The sequence below is a fragment of the Ziziphus jujuba genome, chromosome 9 (genome assembly GCF_031755915.1).
Source record: "Ziziphus jujuba cultivar Dongzao chromosome 9, ASM3175591v1".
NCBI lineage: Eukaryota > Viridiplantae > Streptophyta > Magnoliopsida > Rosales > Rhamnaceae > Ziziphus > Ziziphus jujuba.
Window position 1 is genome coordinate 6488477 of NC_083387.1, and position 15829 is coordinate 6504305.

At 33.0% G+C, this 15829-nt stretch overlaps 3 protein-coding genes across 6 annotated transcripts; all 3 read left to right on the forward strand.

The window, feature by feature from the left end:
- Positions 1–33: 33 nt before the first annotated feature.
- LOC107426547 (F-box/kelch-repeat protein At3g24760) lies at positions 34–4484 on the forward strand. Of its 4 annotated transcripts, none has more exons than XR_009640876.1 (3): positions 34–1482; positions 2204–2361; positions 2521–4484. XR_009640876.1 is itself a non-coding variant. In XM_016036751.4 (2 exons), the coding sequence occupies exons 1-2, from the start codon at positions 351–353 to the stop codon at positions 2254–2256; spliced, it is 1185 nt and encodes a 394-aa protein (XP_015892237.3). In that variant the 5' UTR covers positions 34–350; the 3' UTR covers positions 2257–2437. The 4 variants fall into 4 exon arrangements, 2 of the variants coding, with proteins under 2 accessions (XP_015892237.3, XP_024933477.3); XR_009640877.1 differs by having other exon boundaries at positions 38–1482; positions 2249–2361; XM_016036751.4 differs by lacking the exon at positions 2521–4484 and having other exon boundaries at positions 2204–2437.
- LOC107426572 (uncharacterized) lies at positions 4423–7431 on the forward strand. Its single transcript, XM_016036791.4, has 8 exons — positions 4423–4557; positions 5426–5506; positions 5590–5678; positions 5939–6013; positions 6263–6366; positions 6458–6682; positions 6812–6874; positions 7048–7431. Exons 1-8 carry the CDS (start codon positions 4435–4437, stop codon positions 7146–7148), a joined length of 861 nt encoding a protein of 286 aa, XP_015892277.1. The 5' UTR covers positions 4423–4434; the 3' UTR covers positions 7149–7431.
- Positions 7432–11137: 3706 nt separating this feature from the next.
- On the forward strand, positions 11138–14617 carry LOC107426600 (protein SULFUR DEFICIENCY-INDUCED 1). The gene is made up of 4 exons (XM_016036826.4): positions 11138–11362; positions 13343–13555; positions 13663–13818; positions 13922–14617. The coding sequence occupies exons 1-4, from the start codon at positions 11252–11254 to the stop codon at positions 14321–14323; spliced, it is 882 nt and encodes a 293-aa protein (XP_015892312.3). The 5' UTR covers positions 11138–11251; the 3' UTR covers positions 14324–14617.
- The last annotated feature ends 1212 nt before the right edge of the window (positions 14618–15829 follow it).

Genomic DNA, 15829 nt, shown 5'->3' on the forward strand with positions numbered 1-15829 from the left:
ATATTAGCAAATAGTACTTTTTTGTTTTTTTTTTTTCTTTTGGTTGGGAAATAGTAATTAATACATTGAAATATATCACCATTTGTCACTTGGACTATTTCTTCCAAAATTTGTAACATTTTCACTTTCAGTTAAGTCTCGTAACCTCGTAAAACCCGCAATGCCACCAAATTCATCAAAAGCGCATATGCTTCATATCTCCCTCCAACTACCACCTCTTTCCTTTGTTCATTCATTTCACACCCAGCTGCTCTCTCTCTCTCTCTCTCTCTCTCTCTCTCTCTCTCTTTCTAATTTCTGTCTCTCTGCAAGCCCTTATCTTCACCACCTACCAAAAAAAATTACAGAAAATGACAGAAATCAGCAATCTTAGCTCCGACCTAACCGGGCTCATCCTCTCCTACCTCCCCATCCCAACCCTCATCCGAGCTTCCACCGTTTGTAGGCTCTGGTACTCTATCATTTCTTCGCCGGCTTTCTCAGCCACTGCTTCCCAGACCCACCACCAGAAGCTTCCATGGTTTTTCCTCTACGGTATCCACAATACATCTTCCAAGAACAACCAGTCCTTTGCCTTTGACCCACTTTCCAACCTCTGGTTCTGTCTACCCACCTTCCCTTCCCATCACCAACCCGTCTCTTCCTGTTTCCTCGGCGCCGATGGGTTTTTGCTCACTACCGCACCCAAATTCAGCTACTGCCCTATACTCAAACGCTCTTGGCACACCACCTCTCCGCTTCGATTCTCGCGGATTAACCCTCTTCTGGGTGTTTTCGGTGGTGGGTCCGGCGTGCCTAGGTTCATCGTCGTCGGCGGTGTGAGATTCATCGGAAATTTGGTCGATATCGAGGACCGTTTGGCTGTGGAGATATACAATCCCGGTTTGGATTCTTGGGATCTCTGTCCCCCTTTGCCCGCGGATTTCAGGTCTGGGAATTCCTCGCAGTCACTCTCGTCGGCTTTGTTTGGACGCAGATTCTATGTTTTCGGGATATATTCTTGCTTTATTTCGTCCTTTGATTTGGATAAACATGTTTGGAGCCGTGTCCAAACGCTTAGGCCGCCTGGGGTGGTCTTTTCGTTCTTGATTTCGTGCTGGGATCGGCTTGTCTTGGCCGGAATTTGCTATTCGCCGATTGGGCCGTCGTTCAATCTGTGGAAGATCGACGAGGAGACCATGGAGTTCAGCGAGATTGCGATTATGCCACAGGACTTGCTGTACAGCTTGTTTGATAGCGATGAGGATGATAAATTCGCGAGTTTGAAATGCGTGGGACTGGGTAATCTTATATACGTGTTCAACGAGGAGTACCATAGGAAATACCCAGCTTGTCTCTGTGAGATTAGCAGTGAATCTGGAAAATGTAGCTGGACAAGAGTTCCTCAATTGCCTTCCCCAGTTAATAAGTTTCACAAAGTCATTAGCTTTTGTTCTACGGTTTCGCTACAAAACATTCTTCCGGGCGAGGAGGAAAATGTTGGTACGAATTATTGATGTTTTTAAGTTCAATTCTTTTGGGTTTGTTTTCATTAATTGTATCTTTTACTGTTATCTTAATTGCCATGATCATAAGGAAAACTGTCTATCTTTAAAGATTTTGGAAATGAAATTGAACTGTATGTACGAATAACAATGGTTTAATTAAGTGAAAATATATATGCTCCTTTATGAAATTTTCTTCTTGTTTGCTTGATTTTTCGGTTTGGCATTTTCTTTTTCACCTTCATCATGTGCTCAAGGGTATTTGAGGTTGCTTGGAAATACAGGTTTCCAAGGTACTTACGGCCAGTTATAATTATGAATTTAGGTGTCTCTTTTCTGCAAAGAACGAAAGGAAAAGGATTTTGTTTTCTCCTTATTAAGTTTGGTGCAAAAATGTCTTAACTGCATGCCATATGTTCATTGTTTACCTGATAAAATAACTCTTATATATTGGTTTTGACGACCACTTATAGGAGTTCATTGTCAAAACCTCTCCTTTGTCAAATTGTGATGCAGCTGGTATCCTAAATGGCACCTAGCTGGCTTACCTTTATTTTTTTATTAGCCCTGTTTTTTAGATTTCAGTAATTGTAAAACTATGCATATTAGTTTAGAGAATCAGTTATGTTATCTTGTCTGCTGGAGGAAAGCAATGCCTATGAATGTTTTACCCAGCCTTGCACGGTTTAGCCTTAGATTGTCAATTTTTGGGATTTCAGATCTGTGTTGTATTTGTGAGAGAGCTTCTTCTTTCAATGAATCAGGACTTTGAAGCTCTTGCTTCAGGTCTGTTTGTCTTTGGTTATTTCTTCATCAAATTGTCTACACTTACAGTTCTGCAAACTTATTGCTAGAAATTGTCAATCTCTTACTTAAGGTTAGTATTAAACTTAAATTCTGTTTTATTCTGTTCATGTTTGGTGTATATTCTAATCATAATCCTATTTGTTATTATCCATTATGACTAGCTAATCAGTGATGAAATTAGACCCCATGAGTTCTGTAAGCTAATTGTCAATGTGTTTGTTTACCAGAGATTAGTCATATCTGTAAGCTATATTTAACACTTAAAGAAATTTCGTTTCAAGTTTCTCCTCGGGGATGTGGGGTTTAGAAGGAGGGTATTATGTTTAGAAGATCAAAGTCCACCAAATTTCATTTTTTTGCCTCAGGATGGCCTCCTATTTTATAACTCTGTTCCATGGTTTATGTAAAACAGAATTTGCCACAACCTTTTCGTGCAAATCTTTTTCTACTTGATTGATAAATTAAAATATGTATGTGTATATATATATATATATATATAACATATCAAGTGTTATATAATATTGCTGTCCTGTTATCCCTAATTGTGGTGGAAGGGTTGGATTATGGCGATTGGTTGTTGGTATTAAATGTTGTTTGTGATGCCAATAGGTATCATGACTAGAACATGTTTGTGATGGGGCATAACTACATCTCCTTGCTAGAAGTTCCTCCACCCAATAGTAGCCCTATATGAAATATATATGCCCTAACCACAAAGTCCAATTCAATGGGGCTAAGTGTCACTGCAAAGAAATTAAACCATTAAAGGGATAGTCTGGAGGCGCTTTTCTAGTTGTGATGAGTGAATTTATGTGGTTTTAACTAGATGGTGGGCGAGTATAGCTTTAAAGTGTATTGGAAAATGTTGTGTAGTTGGTATTAAATTAAACGACCTGCATATATATATATATATATATATATTTTTTTTTTTTTTTTGGAACTTTAATTAATTATTCAAACTTTCATTATCCTCGACTTGGAGTTTTTGAAATGGCTTGTAACATGTAGCGTGAGAAAACGGATTGTATAGGAAGTAGCATGAAGTTTATTTATGTGTTAACGTGCGGAGTATTTTGGATCAAATATAATGACTATATATTACTAAAATATAATGAATATATAAATATATATATACATATTGGAAAAGAACATAATAAGATATATGATTTATAAAAAAAAAAAAGAAAAGAAAAAAAATATATAAATTCATATTGCAACATTAGATATATATTATTTTCTCATTAATAATGAAAGTTAAACGTGAATAAAGGAAATATGCAACGACAATGTCAAGTTTCTGATCGACGAGCACACGCTATTGGGAGTGATCGGATGAGATCTTAGACAATTTTGACATTTTTTTATTTAATTTTATTTCGAAATGAAGTTTTTTTATTTAATTTTTTTCTTCATAAAAAAACAGTAAAGGTGAATAAATGGTCATATAACTTATAAGAAAATAATTGGAAGCAAAAAAGAGAAAAGAAAATAAATAGACAATAAATGGTAAGAGGATGGAATAAAAGAATCCTATAAAATCTAGACCTTCCTATTGCAAATAATACTAACAATAAATATTTGAATAATAATAATAATAATAATAATAATAATAAAATCTAGAGCTTCCTTTTCTTTTTTTTTCTTTTTCCCCTTTTTACCTAATAAATCTGGAGCTTCCTAATTAACTTGAAGCACAAGAAAATTGTAAAAATGTCAACAAACAACAAAAATGAACTAAAATAATATATATATATATATATATTATAAAAAATAAAAACCTCCAACTCAAAATATATGTTAGGATAGCCAATCTTCACCGTACGTGAAACGCACGCGCTATGAAGGTGAGCTGGTCTTTGCAAAGAAATATATAAAATATTAATAAGAAGAACACGGATAAAATCCAAATGGATCGGGTATGGAGCTACGCTGCGGACCCGTAAACTTGTTAAAGGGCTGGAGCTGGGCGAGGTTTTAGGCGATTTGGCCCTTTTAACAATACACTCTCGTTCTCTCTCTCTCTCTATGCTGCGTTTTGTCTTCCGCTAGGGTTTTAGGGTTTTCCTGTCACTCTCTTTTGTTTCTTTCTTTGAGCTTTCTCTTTTGCTTATCTTCCGAATCTTCCACAAAATCCCCAACAGCCATGGATAGATACCAGAGGGTTGAGAAACCCAAGCCCGAATCCCCCATCAACGAGAACGAGATCAGAATCACTACCCAAGGCGTTATCAGAAACTATATCAGCTATGCCACTACTCTGCTCCAGGTTAAACCAACCACCTTCTCTTTGTTCTCTCTCTCTCTCTCTCTATATATATATATATATATATATATGTCTTTGCTATCAGAGTTTCGTTTACCATTTTTTTTTTTCCTTTTTCAATGGTTTATTGGGTATTGTTTTGGTCGACTCACTAGCTTTATCTATTTGGCCATGCTATAGTATTTTCGATTGTGTGTGTTTTTTGGGGTTTTGATTAGTTATAGGTATGTTTGAAGGCATGTATTTATGTTAGCTTATTGTTGTGTGGACTAATTGAACTGTTGCCTGATTAGGCTTTGGCTATAAATGGTTAGTTTTAGCATCCTGTTTTATTTTTCTTTTTCTGTCCATCATTTTGGCAATTTATAATTCAGCTTATATAGACGGGGATTAAACTCATTGGCTTTTTTGCCACTAACTAAGTTAGCTGAGCAAGCAAGGAGTAATGCCTGAAATAAGTTATTAGTAAGTTTTAGTGCATCAGCAATGCCAATGCTGATTATTGGCATTATAAAAAAAATGGCTAAGAATTAGGCTTAATGACATTAAACTCGCACGTCTGTGGGAGGATTCCAGTGTACCTAAACTACGTAGGCAGACCGCCATATCTACATAAATGGATGATATGGTCCTTCTTTGAGCTGTATTCCCATGTATTGAAAGTTTGAAACCCTGTAGTTTAGTGGCTGTTATATTCTAAGCTTGTAAGTGTGAAGAAAAAAGGGAAACTTAATCTGTGGATGCCTGATCATTTTGTTTTGCATATGGCAAATTGTCAATGATGGCTGCTTCATTTTTTCATCCAAAAGCATTAACAAGTTACATATTATTATTATTATTGATTTTTTTTTTTTTTCATTTTTGTATTTAGGAAAAGCGTGTAAGAGAGATTGTCTTGAAAGCAATGGGACAGGCTATCAGTAAGACAGTTGCCATTGCAGAGATTATAAAGGTGGGTATTCTTTGCAAGACAATCTTTTCAGTTCACCTCTCTTTAATCTGTGACTAATGTTTCATTTCAACCCTATAAAACAGAAGAGAATTCCCCGCTTGCATCAAGATACTGCTATCAGCTCAGTAAGCATAACTGATGTATGGGAACCCATTGAAGAGGGCCTTGTGCCGTAAGTTTCTGGTTTTAATAATATCTAATTATTATGCTTAAGTGTATATTCGCTCTTGTGTGCTTGCTTTATGTGTATGTACGCACATGCATGCACTTCTTTGATTTAGAGTTTGCTTTCTGCAATAATTAGTGAATTGAATTAAGTATTTTTTCATGCACGTGTATGCAACAATGTGTCTTTTGATTGTAGGTGCAACATACTTTTGTGTTAGTTTTTGGTCACGTGTAAATGGTACTGAACATTAATATCTTATGCAGTGTGGAGATGACTCGCCATGTGTCAATGATTTCAATCACTTTATCAACTAAAGAGCTTAACAAAAACTCTCCTGGGTAAGTATTGAAAAACCTTGGACCTCTTGTCATGTAGTGTTTTTTTTTTTTTAATAGAAAATGTTAGATTTTCTTTGATTGTACTTACCATTTTGGTTTTATAAAAGCTTCTATCTGCTTATGAGGCTATGTTATGTATAAAGTAGTAAATAATTAAAAATTCTTTATTTTTTTTTGGTTTTGCTACTTGATTTTTCCTTTTTTATTCCCCCCCATTATACTTATGAATATTATTTAAATTCCCTACAGCTACCAAGCACCATATAATGTGGAACCATCAAAGCCACTGCCTAATAATCAGCAGCCGCAACAGCCTAAACAAGCTCGCATTCCTTATAATGCTGTAAATGAAGGTGATACTACTTTTGAGTTATTAATCAGAAGCTATTTCCATAGCAACTTTCTCTATTCTTAATTCTAACGGATGTCTAATTTGATTCGTAGATTCATATAATCGAGGACGAGGACGTGGTAGAGGTAGAGGGAGGGGCTGGAACAGGGGTGGATATGGCAACTATCAAGGTGGATATGGAGGCAATCAAAGTGGGTATGGCGGTAATCAAGGTGGATATGGGGGCAATCAAGGTGGGTATGGTAACTATCAAGGTGGATATGGCAACTATCAAGGAGGATATGGAAACTATCAAGGTGGATATGGAAGTTATCAAGGTATAAAATTCTTAAATAACTTGTTGCAATATTTCTCTGTGAGGATTTTTTCTTCCTTTCTGATTTAATAGATGCTCTATATTTTTTTTATATCTTACGTGATACCTGATTTACATTTGTTTTCAATAGATAACGGTGGATATTCAAATCGAGGCAGAGGTGGTGGGCGAGGCAGGGGTTGGGGCTATCGTGGTAAGTTTACTTCTGTTAATGTGTATGCAAAACAATACATATTTCTGCCTGCTTTGCTGATAAATCTGCAGTCACATGGATTTAAAAGATATTTGAATAAACATTTATGCATTCACTAAATCAACAGTGCCTTTTTTGGGCTTATCATTTTATGCATTTGAACCTTTTTATAGGTGCAGGATATGAGAGAGGCAGGGGTGGTGGTGGTAGAGGGTATGGCCGTGGCAGAGGACGAACAGGTGGCCGCTCAAGGGGAGGTGGCAACCAGGCATAAGCAAGCCACAGGTGTTCTTTTTTGGGATTTAGCTAAATGCTTGCCTTTGTCCTGTGGGAGGTGAATATTATCAGATTACTGTTTTAATAGCGTGAAATATGGGTTAAGAAAATTTGGGCGTTGTTAAGCAGTTTATATTTTGCAATGTTTTTCCATCTTGCATTATATGGATGTGGGCAAGGTTGTTTTGTTGCATTTAGCCAAAGTGCAAAGTGGTCAGTTTAACGATGTAATTCATTTTCACCTTCTTTATTATTGTTGCCGATATTGTATTTAGATTTTAGTTTTTTTTGTTTTTTGTTTTTTCACATATCTTAATTCCTTAAAAAGCATTTTTCTCATCTCTTCGCAGCGTCCTGTTTCATGTTTATACAAGTTCATATTAGCAGTTTATGTTGCTTTTTATTTATTTTTCTTTTTCCACCTAAATTTGGAGTAGAGATCTGCTTGGAAAGATGGGTTTGGTTCATAAAAGAACAACTCAGTCTATGCCGGGCGAATTCAATCTCTCAATGTTTACAAACTTTTGTTTTTTTGTTTTTTTGTGTTTTGAGTCCAACAAGTAAATGACCAAATGGGATATCATGGCTTGTCCTCTTAACTGACGTAAGTGACGCTATTTAACAAAAATAAAATATAATCAATAAATAAATTAAAAAAAGGTAAAAGACCATTGTCTCCCTACTCGAGTATGAACCACGGCCGCCCGTTTCCTTAATGAGGAAAATGAGAATCTTCAGTATTCAACAACACAGCTATTGGTCTGTATAAAGACTGATTTGAATGCTAAAATTATAACGAGAAAAAATGTTAGCGTAGGACATTTTTTTGTTTTTTTGGATAAATTATTTGTTTGCATCACTGTGACTATCCAATAATAGCCGCACCTACCATTACAGTGCTTTAAAGCAATTTTTCTCTCTCTTAGTTTCTGATTATTAACATAGTTGCTTTTTTTTATTATTAATTTATAATTAGTCGTTTATTTTGTTTTATCCTTTTGGCATTTGGTTTCATGGTTTCCCACATCTATTCGTAAAATATTGCTTTTCCAGGAACAGCGGCCAATTATAAGGAATACAGCTAAGAAAATTAATCACAAAAGCCATTAACTTTGGTTTATAAAAATTAGTTTGTAGGAAATTAAGATTCAAATGTTAATTATTTATATATCTCTTTATATTTGGTTTAATTTGCTTTTGAGTGGGATGGAATGATTTTTCAAGACTAAAATGTTATTGCATCATTCGTTAATCAAATTTTAGTTAACGAAAACCATTAGTTTAATGTTACAATTTTATGGTGTTAACAACTCTTACTGGTTAAAGAAATCATTAGCGGTGCACTTTTACATAAAAATCTAAAGGAAAAGTAGAGTACTTATCTGGTTATGTAGCAACTGATTTTAAAAAAAACTTGGAACACCCAATTTTAAAATTGAGATCTGTAGCATTTCTCAGTAATAATGAAATTGATGTGGTTTTTTCGTAGCCCTTGGGCATTGCTAGGTTTAGCTTTTCTTTTTCTTTTCCTTTTGCTTGTAGAAATTGCTAAAGAAAAAATATATACATACTCAAAACTACTCTTAGCTCGAAAAATAAATACATTTTTATATAATATGGTTTCTTCGAAAGATGTCATTAACATTCCTATTTAATTCAACTATTAATCGTGCCTTTGCCAAACTATGTCCCACAGCTCAGATGATAAAAGTAATGTCAGTCGTGTTCCTTTTTCTGTTTCTTTTTTCTATTTTCTTCTTTTGGGACAGAAGCAAAATTAATGAATTGAATTTTTGTAATCTCTCAATTTACAGTGGTTAACTTATATTATAAAATACATTCAGTTTTTATAAGTACTATAATTTAAATGCAGTATTCGTGTAGAGGATCAATATAATAGAAAGAAACTCTCTTGCCAAAGGCAATAAAATTACTAGAGCTTAAAAAAAAAAAAAAAAGACAGATAAACTTTTATATGACATGTATGGGTATGCGACACTGTCACAGAGTGAAATTATTATTTGGAAGTATCATAGATGCATCTAATGCATGAATATGTCCAGGTTCATTTCAGTTTTCCTTTTTGTGAATGTTGCAGCCAATCCAGCCATTTGTGACCCAGTTGCTGGGAAAGGAAATCAAAATTTTCAACGGTGAACGAATAATTCTGTGTTGGCGTACATAGTGTTTGAGGTTGAATTTTCTACTCCATTACCAACCTTCGTAATTAGGCTTTTCCACCGGTGTTTTCTCTTGAATTGTCTCCATTTGATTTATATTTATATATATATATATATATATTGATAATCAATGTTACCATTAATGCCATAATGTTCACGCTACATAGATTGGTTCCCTGAAAAAAAAAAAAAAAAAAAAGAAGATATATACAGAAATGATAATATGTGCTAGAATAAAATTATTTTTTTCTATTTAAATTTAAATTAAGAAAAATACTTAATATTTCAAGTAAATACTTTCCATGTAACTGCATGTAAATAATGGACCTGGTTGTTTTTGTTGAATATTTATGTGTATTTGTTTTTTAAACATTATAAATGTATTTCAAAACACAAAAATATTCAACAAAAACAAGCAAACGACCCTGATTTGTAAATAACAAAATGAACTAGTTGATATATATATATATATATGCCTTTTTTTTTTCTTTTTTTTTTTTCTTTTATCAGGTTAGTTGATATATGCTGTCAATAGCTTTCAAAAAAATAAAATAAAATAAAATAAAGAAAGAAACCAATAAATTTAAAGACCAAACTCATGAGAAAAGTAAGGCACGCACCAATTATTCAACTTATATGGATATATAGATTGGTTTTGTAATTATAATATATAGTTGGCCAAATTGTACCTAACGACTTTAAGGGCTAGGTTCAGCTGTACAATATGTTGTACAAGAGTCAGCGAATTTATAGAAATATTTTCATTGGTGGTACATGGAGAAGTAAATTCCATAATAACTACATTTATTGCATCGAGTATTTGAAAGCCAATATTTTCATTGGGGTTAGTCAAATTGTACCTAAGAACTTTAAAGGAATATTCACCAAAAAAAAAAAAAAAAAAAACTTTAAAGGATAGAATGTGTTCTATAAGAGTCTGCCAATTTACAGAAATATTTCCATTGGTGATACGTGGAGAGATTAATTCCACAGTATTAATTACATACACTGGGTAGAGTATTTCAAATAAAATAAAATAAAATAAATATTTGTACTCACAAACAACAACCACAAACTTGTCGTCTCCATGAAACCATATAATAATTATTCTCAAAAAGTCGATGGATTCTTTCTTTTTTGAAAGAAAAAAAGTCGATGGTTATGTAAGTATTAATTACTTTGACAAGTTCGTATTTAATATTAAATAATTTTCTATGTACTCTACTTTATAAATCCCATCTATACCATGCTTATTGATTTTAATCAGATATAAATTTTGTTCCTTTACGGAATCACCAAACCCCAATAGTCTATAAGATTTTTTTTTTCTTTCTTATAAATTAGAAATTGGCCAATCTGATTATGATTAAACAAATAGAATTTAGTGTTTATTTAATTTTAACTCAAAAACAAAAAGAATTCCTATCACAACCTACAGCCGGATTTGTTGTCTAAATGAAGCTAAAAGAACTGTAATGATCAGGTACATTGAGATACATATCGTTTACAAATATAATATTTACAGGATATCCATACCATATTGGTAATTTTATGTGTCTGATTCAGAACGGAGGGATATACCACTGATACTACAAAAACAAGGAATCTTGGATGATTACACGTGTCATAATCAGGACGTTGAAAAGACCCTATTGGATATTGAGCAAGCAAAAAAAGTAAAAAAAAAAAAAAAAAAAAAAAAAACACTCATAAAAATGAATTTGGGCAAATAAACTGTCTAAGTTCATATCTATCATCTCATAATGCTTCTATATATTGCCTTCCTCTTTCCTTTTCTCTCTCTAGAGGGGTAGCTCGGGTACTAAAAATTTCTTTTCTTTCTGTTTTTCTTTCTTATTTAAAGGGAGAGAGAGAGAGAGAGAGAGAGAGAGAGTGAGTAAAAGAAAGAAAGAGAAGGAAAATGGAAGGCAGTTCAACAAAGAGCACAAAAGGAAAAAAAGATGAACTTTATCATGTTATTCACAAGGTTCCTTCTGGCGATACTCCTTATGTTAGAGCCAAACATGCTCAGGTTTCTTCTTCTTCTTTGACTTCATTGTCTTTTTTACATCGTTTGTAGGATATCTAACACTTATTAGAGTTTTCCATATAATCTTCTTGCATAACCTAATGACAAATCTTATACTTCATGCTCTTTTACTTACTCTGATCTCTCTTTTAGTTGATGGCACCCTTTTCTGTTTCTAATTAATTTTGTATTAAACATATATTTGCTTCTTAAAACTTAGAAGTTACTGTTCCTTGTAAATAAATCTCAGATTGCCTTTTTCCCTACTGATGACAAGTAATAGGACTAAAAATAATTCATCATCATCTTTTGTGACTATATATGGATAAGAAGACCGATAAATATACAAGAAAGTGCTTTAATGAATGTGAGCATCTCTGTGATATTTTCTTGCCTGATAAATGATTTTTGTTGTAGAGACAATTTTATATTTCCTATTTAAAGTCACAGCTGAAAGGGATTTTTTTGGTAGCCTATTTTGTTAATAAATTTCATTTCAACCTTTTGTTTTAGATGCCCGCAAATGAAATTCTTTCTCTTATCTGATGTTTTTGTTGTGTTTGTAAACCAATATAGTGAAATTAAGTTTACAGTTTTATGGATTGTTTTATTCTAACTATATTCTTATGTGGGTCGTCTTATCTTTCCATAATTTATGTTCCGTGAGATAAATGCAACAAATTGAAGAAAACAAAATAAATGTTTTCATTAATTTAAGTTAACTTAGACGCAAAACCTTGGTTTTGAATTTAATTTATTTATGGGATCAAAAGTTTTCAAACTTTATTTTTCATCGTCTATTTTTCATCGTCAATTTTACATAAATAACTTTGATATGTCAACTAGACAAAACCTAAGATAGACTTTGAATTTCCAACTAACATTCACATGTTTAACAGCGAATACCTGAAGATTTTTCTGTCATCTACACCATTATAAACATATTTTTGATGATAAAAAAAAAAAAAAATTATGAGAAATTGTAAGGATTATACTAACATTTCTTTATTTTTACAAGTTTTGAAAATTTGTTTTTGTATTAATAAAAATCACGACACGATTGATATTCAGTAAAGTGAAATTTTGTGGGTGATTGGGTATTTGTTATGCGCCTTTTTTTTTTTTTTTTTTTGAAGGGCCATATTTATTGGTTACACTCTGATTTTTTGAAATAGGCTATTTATGGGAAGTTCAAAAATTTTTTTTCTAGTTTATTAGGGAAAACATTATAAATTTGACCATTAGATACGAAGATGAATAATTATATGACTATAATCTGGAGTTTCAATGGCACCGGCTGGGGACCACGAACATCACTATTGTCTATATGCACGATGTAACATTATATGAGCCAACTTTTGACATGAGTCCATGATGTTCTATTTGGGTTATAAATGTGCCCATTTAACTTTTTGGGGCCCATTGAATGAATTGGAATCCGACACTTCCTTTCGTCTAGTTTCGTAAGCAGTCCTTTTTTAGCTATTTTCTTTTAATTTTTTGATGTTAATGTATTAGAGGCCTTCTTTTAGAAGCTACAGGTTTTCATCATCATCATATATATATATATATATATACACACACACCCTTTTATATAACCAATTTGATTAATTATGATTTATTTTTTCAAAACAAAAAAAAAAAGGTTAATTATGATTTTTTAACATATAAAATTAATATCTTAGAAATCAATTTATCTAAAAAATTAATTTCTAAAGTCAATTTCTTGTATATTTGTGTTTGTTTCTTTATAGCTTTTTCTCGTTTTAAAGTACAAAAGTTGTCAACCTTCTTTGAATAAATAGTATGATTGATAATTCAACAAAATTTTTTCTTTAAGAAAAACGAAGGAAATATATAAAAATTGACACATTTGTATTTTCTAGTGTCTTAGTCTAAGAAAATCCCGATAGAATTTCAATTCATTTAAAATGTATTGTAATAGGTATTTTTGTTTTTGACATGATATACATTTTTCATCAGCTAGTTGACAAGGATCCAGAAGCAGCAATAGTATTGTTTTGGAAGGCCATAAACGCAGGAGATAGAGTAGATAGTGCCCTAAAGGACATGGCAGTGGTGATGAAGCAACTGGACAGAAGCGAAGAAGCCATTGAAGCTGTCAAGGCATTCAGAGGTCGTTGCTCCAAACAAGCCCAAGAATCACTTGATAATGTCCTCATCGACCTATACAAGGTACGTTAGTGGCTAGTGATTGATAAAAAACTGTTTTCTAATTTCATATAAAAGAAAGAAAAAAATAATAATAATCTAATAATACTCTGCTACATCATTTGGCATAGAAATGTGGGAAAATTGAGGAGCAGATAGAGTTGCTAAAGAGGAAGCTGAGATTGATCTACCAAGGGGAGGCATTCAATGGAAAACCAACCAAGACTGCACGCTCTCATGGCAAGAAGTTCCAGGTCTCTGTTAAGCAAGAGACCTCCAGATTGTTGGTACTTTGTCTTTATACACCCCAAAAACCCAGTTTGATGCTTGCAACGTATTACAATCTCTCTATCGTCGCAAAAACCCATCTTATTAACTTGATTTTGACAGGGAAACTTGGGCTGGGCCTACATGCAAAAGTCCAACTATATGATGGCTGAGGTTGTGTACAGAAAAGCCCAGATGATCGATCCAGATTCTAATAAAGCCTGCAATTTAAGCCTGGCGTTGATCAAACAAGGTCGATACGACCATGCACGTAAGGTTCTTGAAGATATTATACAGAGAAGACTTCCGGGTTCCGATGATGGTAAGTCAAGGAAGCGAGCTGAAGATTTGTTAACGGATTTGAAATCCAAACAACCTCCGTTGGAGTCGTTCGATCTATTGGGCTTGGATGATGATTTCGTCGAAGGGCTTGAACAGCTGATGAATGAACGAGGCCCATTTAGATCGAAGAGACTTCCTATATTTGAAGAAATCTCTCCATTTAGGGATCAATTGGCATGTTGACCAACCTTGATGTTGTTGTTGTTGTTCATATTGGGGTGTCTTAAGTAGTTGGTAGTTTGGGGAGTTCAATTAGAATAATGTGTCCTTTGTAAATTAGAAAATAATTACGACGGGTGTTAGGAAGTTCTGTATTGTTAGTTTAGGATAGTAACTCCTAGAATCTCGCATTGGTGGAAAAAAAAAATACGAGATTTATATAGGATTGGGTTGGTCCACAAAATAAACTTTGTTATTGACCAAGGTCTTATTGGTTTCATCTGAAAGACCAATATTTTGGTTTACGTTTTTATTTGATTGAGTGGTGTTATGCTTGTTAGTTGGATATAGCAGCAGGGCTAGCTAGACACTTGATTCTGTGATAATGGGATAGGTGACAAACAAACAATATTGAGTGGTGGAACGTGGATAAGTTAAGGCAGGGCAAATAGATAAAACAAGTATCCGAAATTTTTGAAGTTTGCATTTTTTCCCCAACCTGGAAGCTTTTTCTTTGAATTTTCCATGTCTCCTCTTACATCAGTGGCGTGACAATTTGGTCCATACCTGGATATGCCTGTACCCAGTTAGGAAAGATCGAGCTTTCAGAGTTCTCTGACCGACATATATAAAAAATTGACCCCAGAGTTTTCCTTTATATATATATATATATATAAACAAATTAAAGAGATAATACCGCAAGATCTGGATTTGGAAATAAGAAAAAAACCAACAAATTCTTTTGCAGTTAGTCAATATGACAAATATATAGAGCCTTTTATCTTCATCGTCATCTGGATGAAGATGGTATTTAATTTTAAAATTTTTATTTGAGAAAACATTTGATAAGGGACAAAAGTGTATTGAATTTAGTTAACTGACGGACCCTTTAAAAATATATATATATATATATATATATCAACATTTGTTCAGCAAGCCTAGCTAGCTTATAGTAGCTCAATATTTACGCATTGGCATTCTTATCAAGACACTGCGGCATTTTTTTTCTTTACAATCGATTCTTCTATTCCTTCCCAAGTAATTCTCATTAGGCACTTTTGATACTCCTTGGGTGCAACATTAACATGTGTGCGGTCGCAAGTTGGTACGTGCCAATCAAAATTCAAATATTCCATCAAAAAAAAAAAAAAAAAACTATGCTGCAGAGACATCCTACATGTAGCAGAAGTGATAGTATTAGTTAAACTCTCAAATTTTAACCTAATTTAACAAAAAGATATTGTGCAATCATATTTATATTCAAATAATAAAGCATTCAAACTCTAATGGAGGATTTTAATTTTAAATTATTAATTATGGTTTTATTTATGTGTCTTACCATATTACTATATTACTAATTATAAACCGAAAGATAATTTTTAAAAAACAAATAAATATACTTATATTAGTTATTTTTTTTTTATAAACATATGTATAATATTAATTATGATTTGTCTGACACATTCTAAGTATAGAATGTGAAAACATATTGATGTAGTGGAATATAGCCTCACACCTTAATTTAATAAT

Excerpts from the sequence above, each read along its gene's own strand:
- LOC107426547 (XM_016036751.4), top strand. The coding sequence starts at position 351 with ATGACAGAAATCAGCAATCTTAGCTCCGACCTAACCGGGCTCATCCTC. Across the intron at positions 1,483-2,203 it reads GGGCGAGGAGGAAAATGTTG|ATCTGTGTTGTATTTGTGAG; the intron begins GTACGAATTATT and ends TTGGGATTTCAG.
- LOC107426572 (XM_016036791.4), top strand. The coding sequence starts at position 4,435 with ATGGATAGATACCAGAGGGTTGAGAAACCCAAGCCCGAATCCCCCATC. Across the intron at positions 4,558-5,425 it reads ATGCCACTACTCTGCTCCAG|GAAAAGCGTGTAAGAGAGAT; the intron begins GTTAAACCAACC and ends TTTTGTATTTAG. Across the intron at positions 6,014-6,262 it reads CTTAACAAAAACTCTCCTGG|CTACCAAGCACCATATAATG; the intron begins GTAAGTATTGAA and ends AATTCCCTACAG.
- LOC107426600 (XM_016036826.4), top strand. The coding sequence starts at position 11,252 with ATGGAAGGCAGTTCAACAAAGAGCACAAAAGGAAAAAAAGATGAACTT. Across the intron at positions 13,556-13,662 it reads TCCTCATCGACCTATACAAG|AAATGTGGGAAAATTGAGGA; the intron begins GTACGTTAGTGG and ends CATTTGGCATAG. Across the intron at positions 13,819-13,921 it reads AAGAGACCTCCAGATTGTTG|GGAAACTTGGGCTGGGCCTA; the intron begins GTACTTTGTCTT and ends TGATTTTGACAG.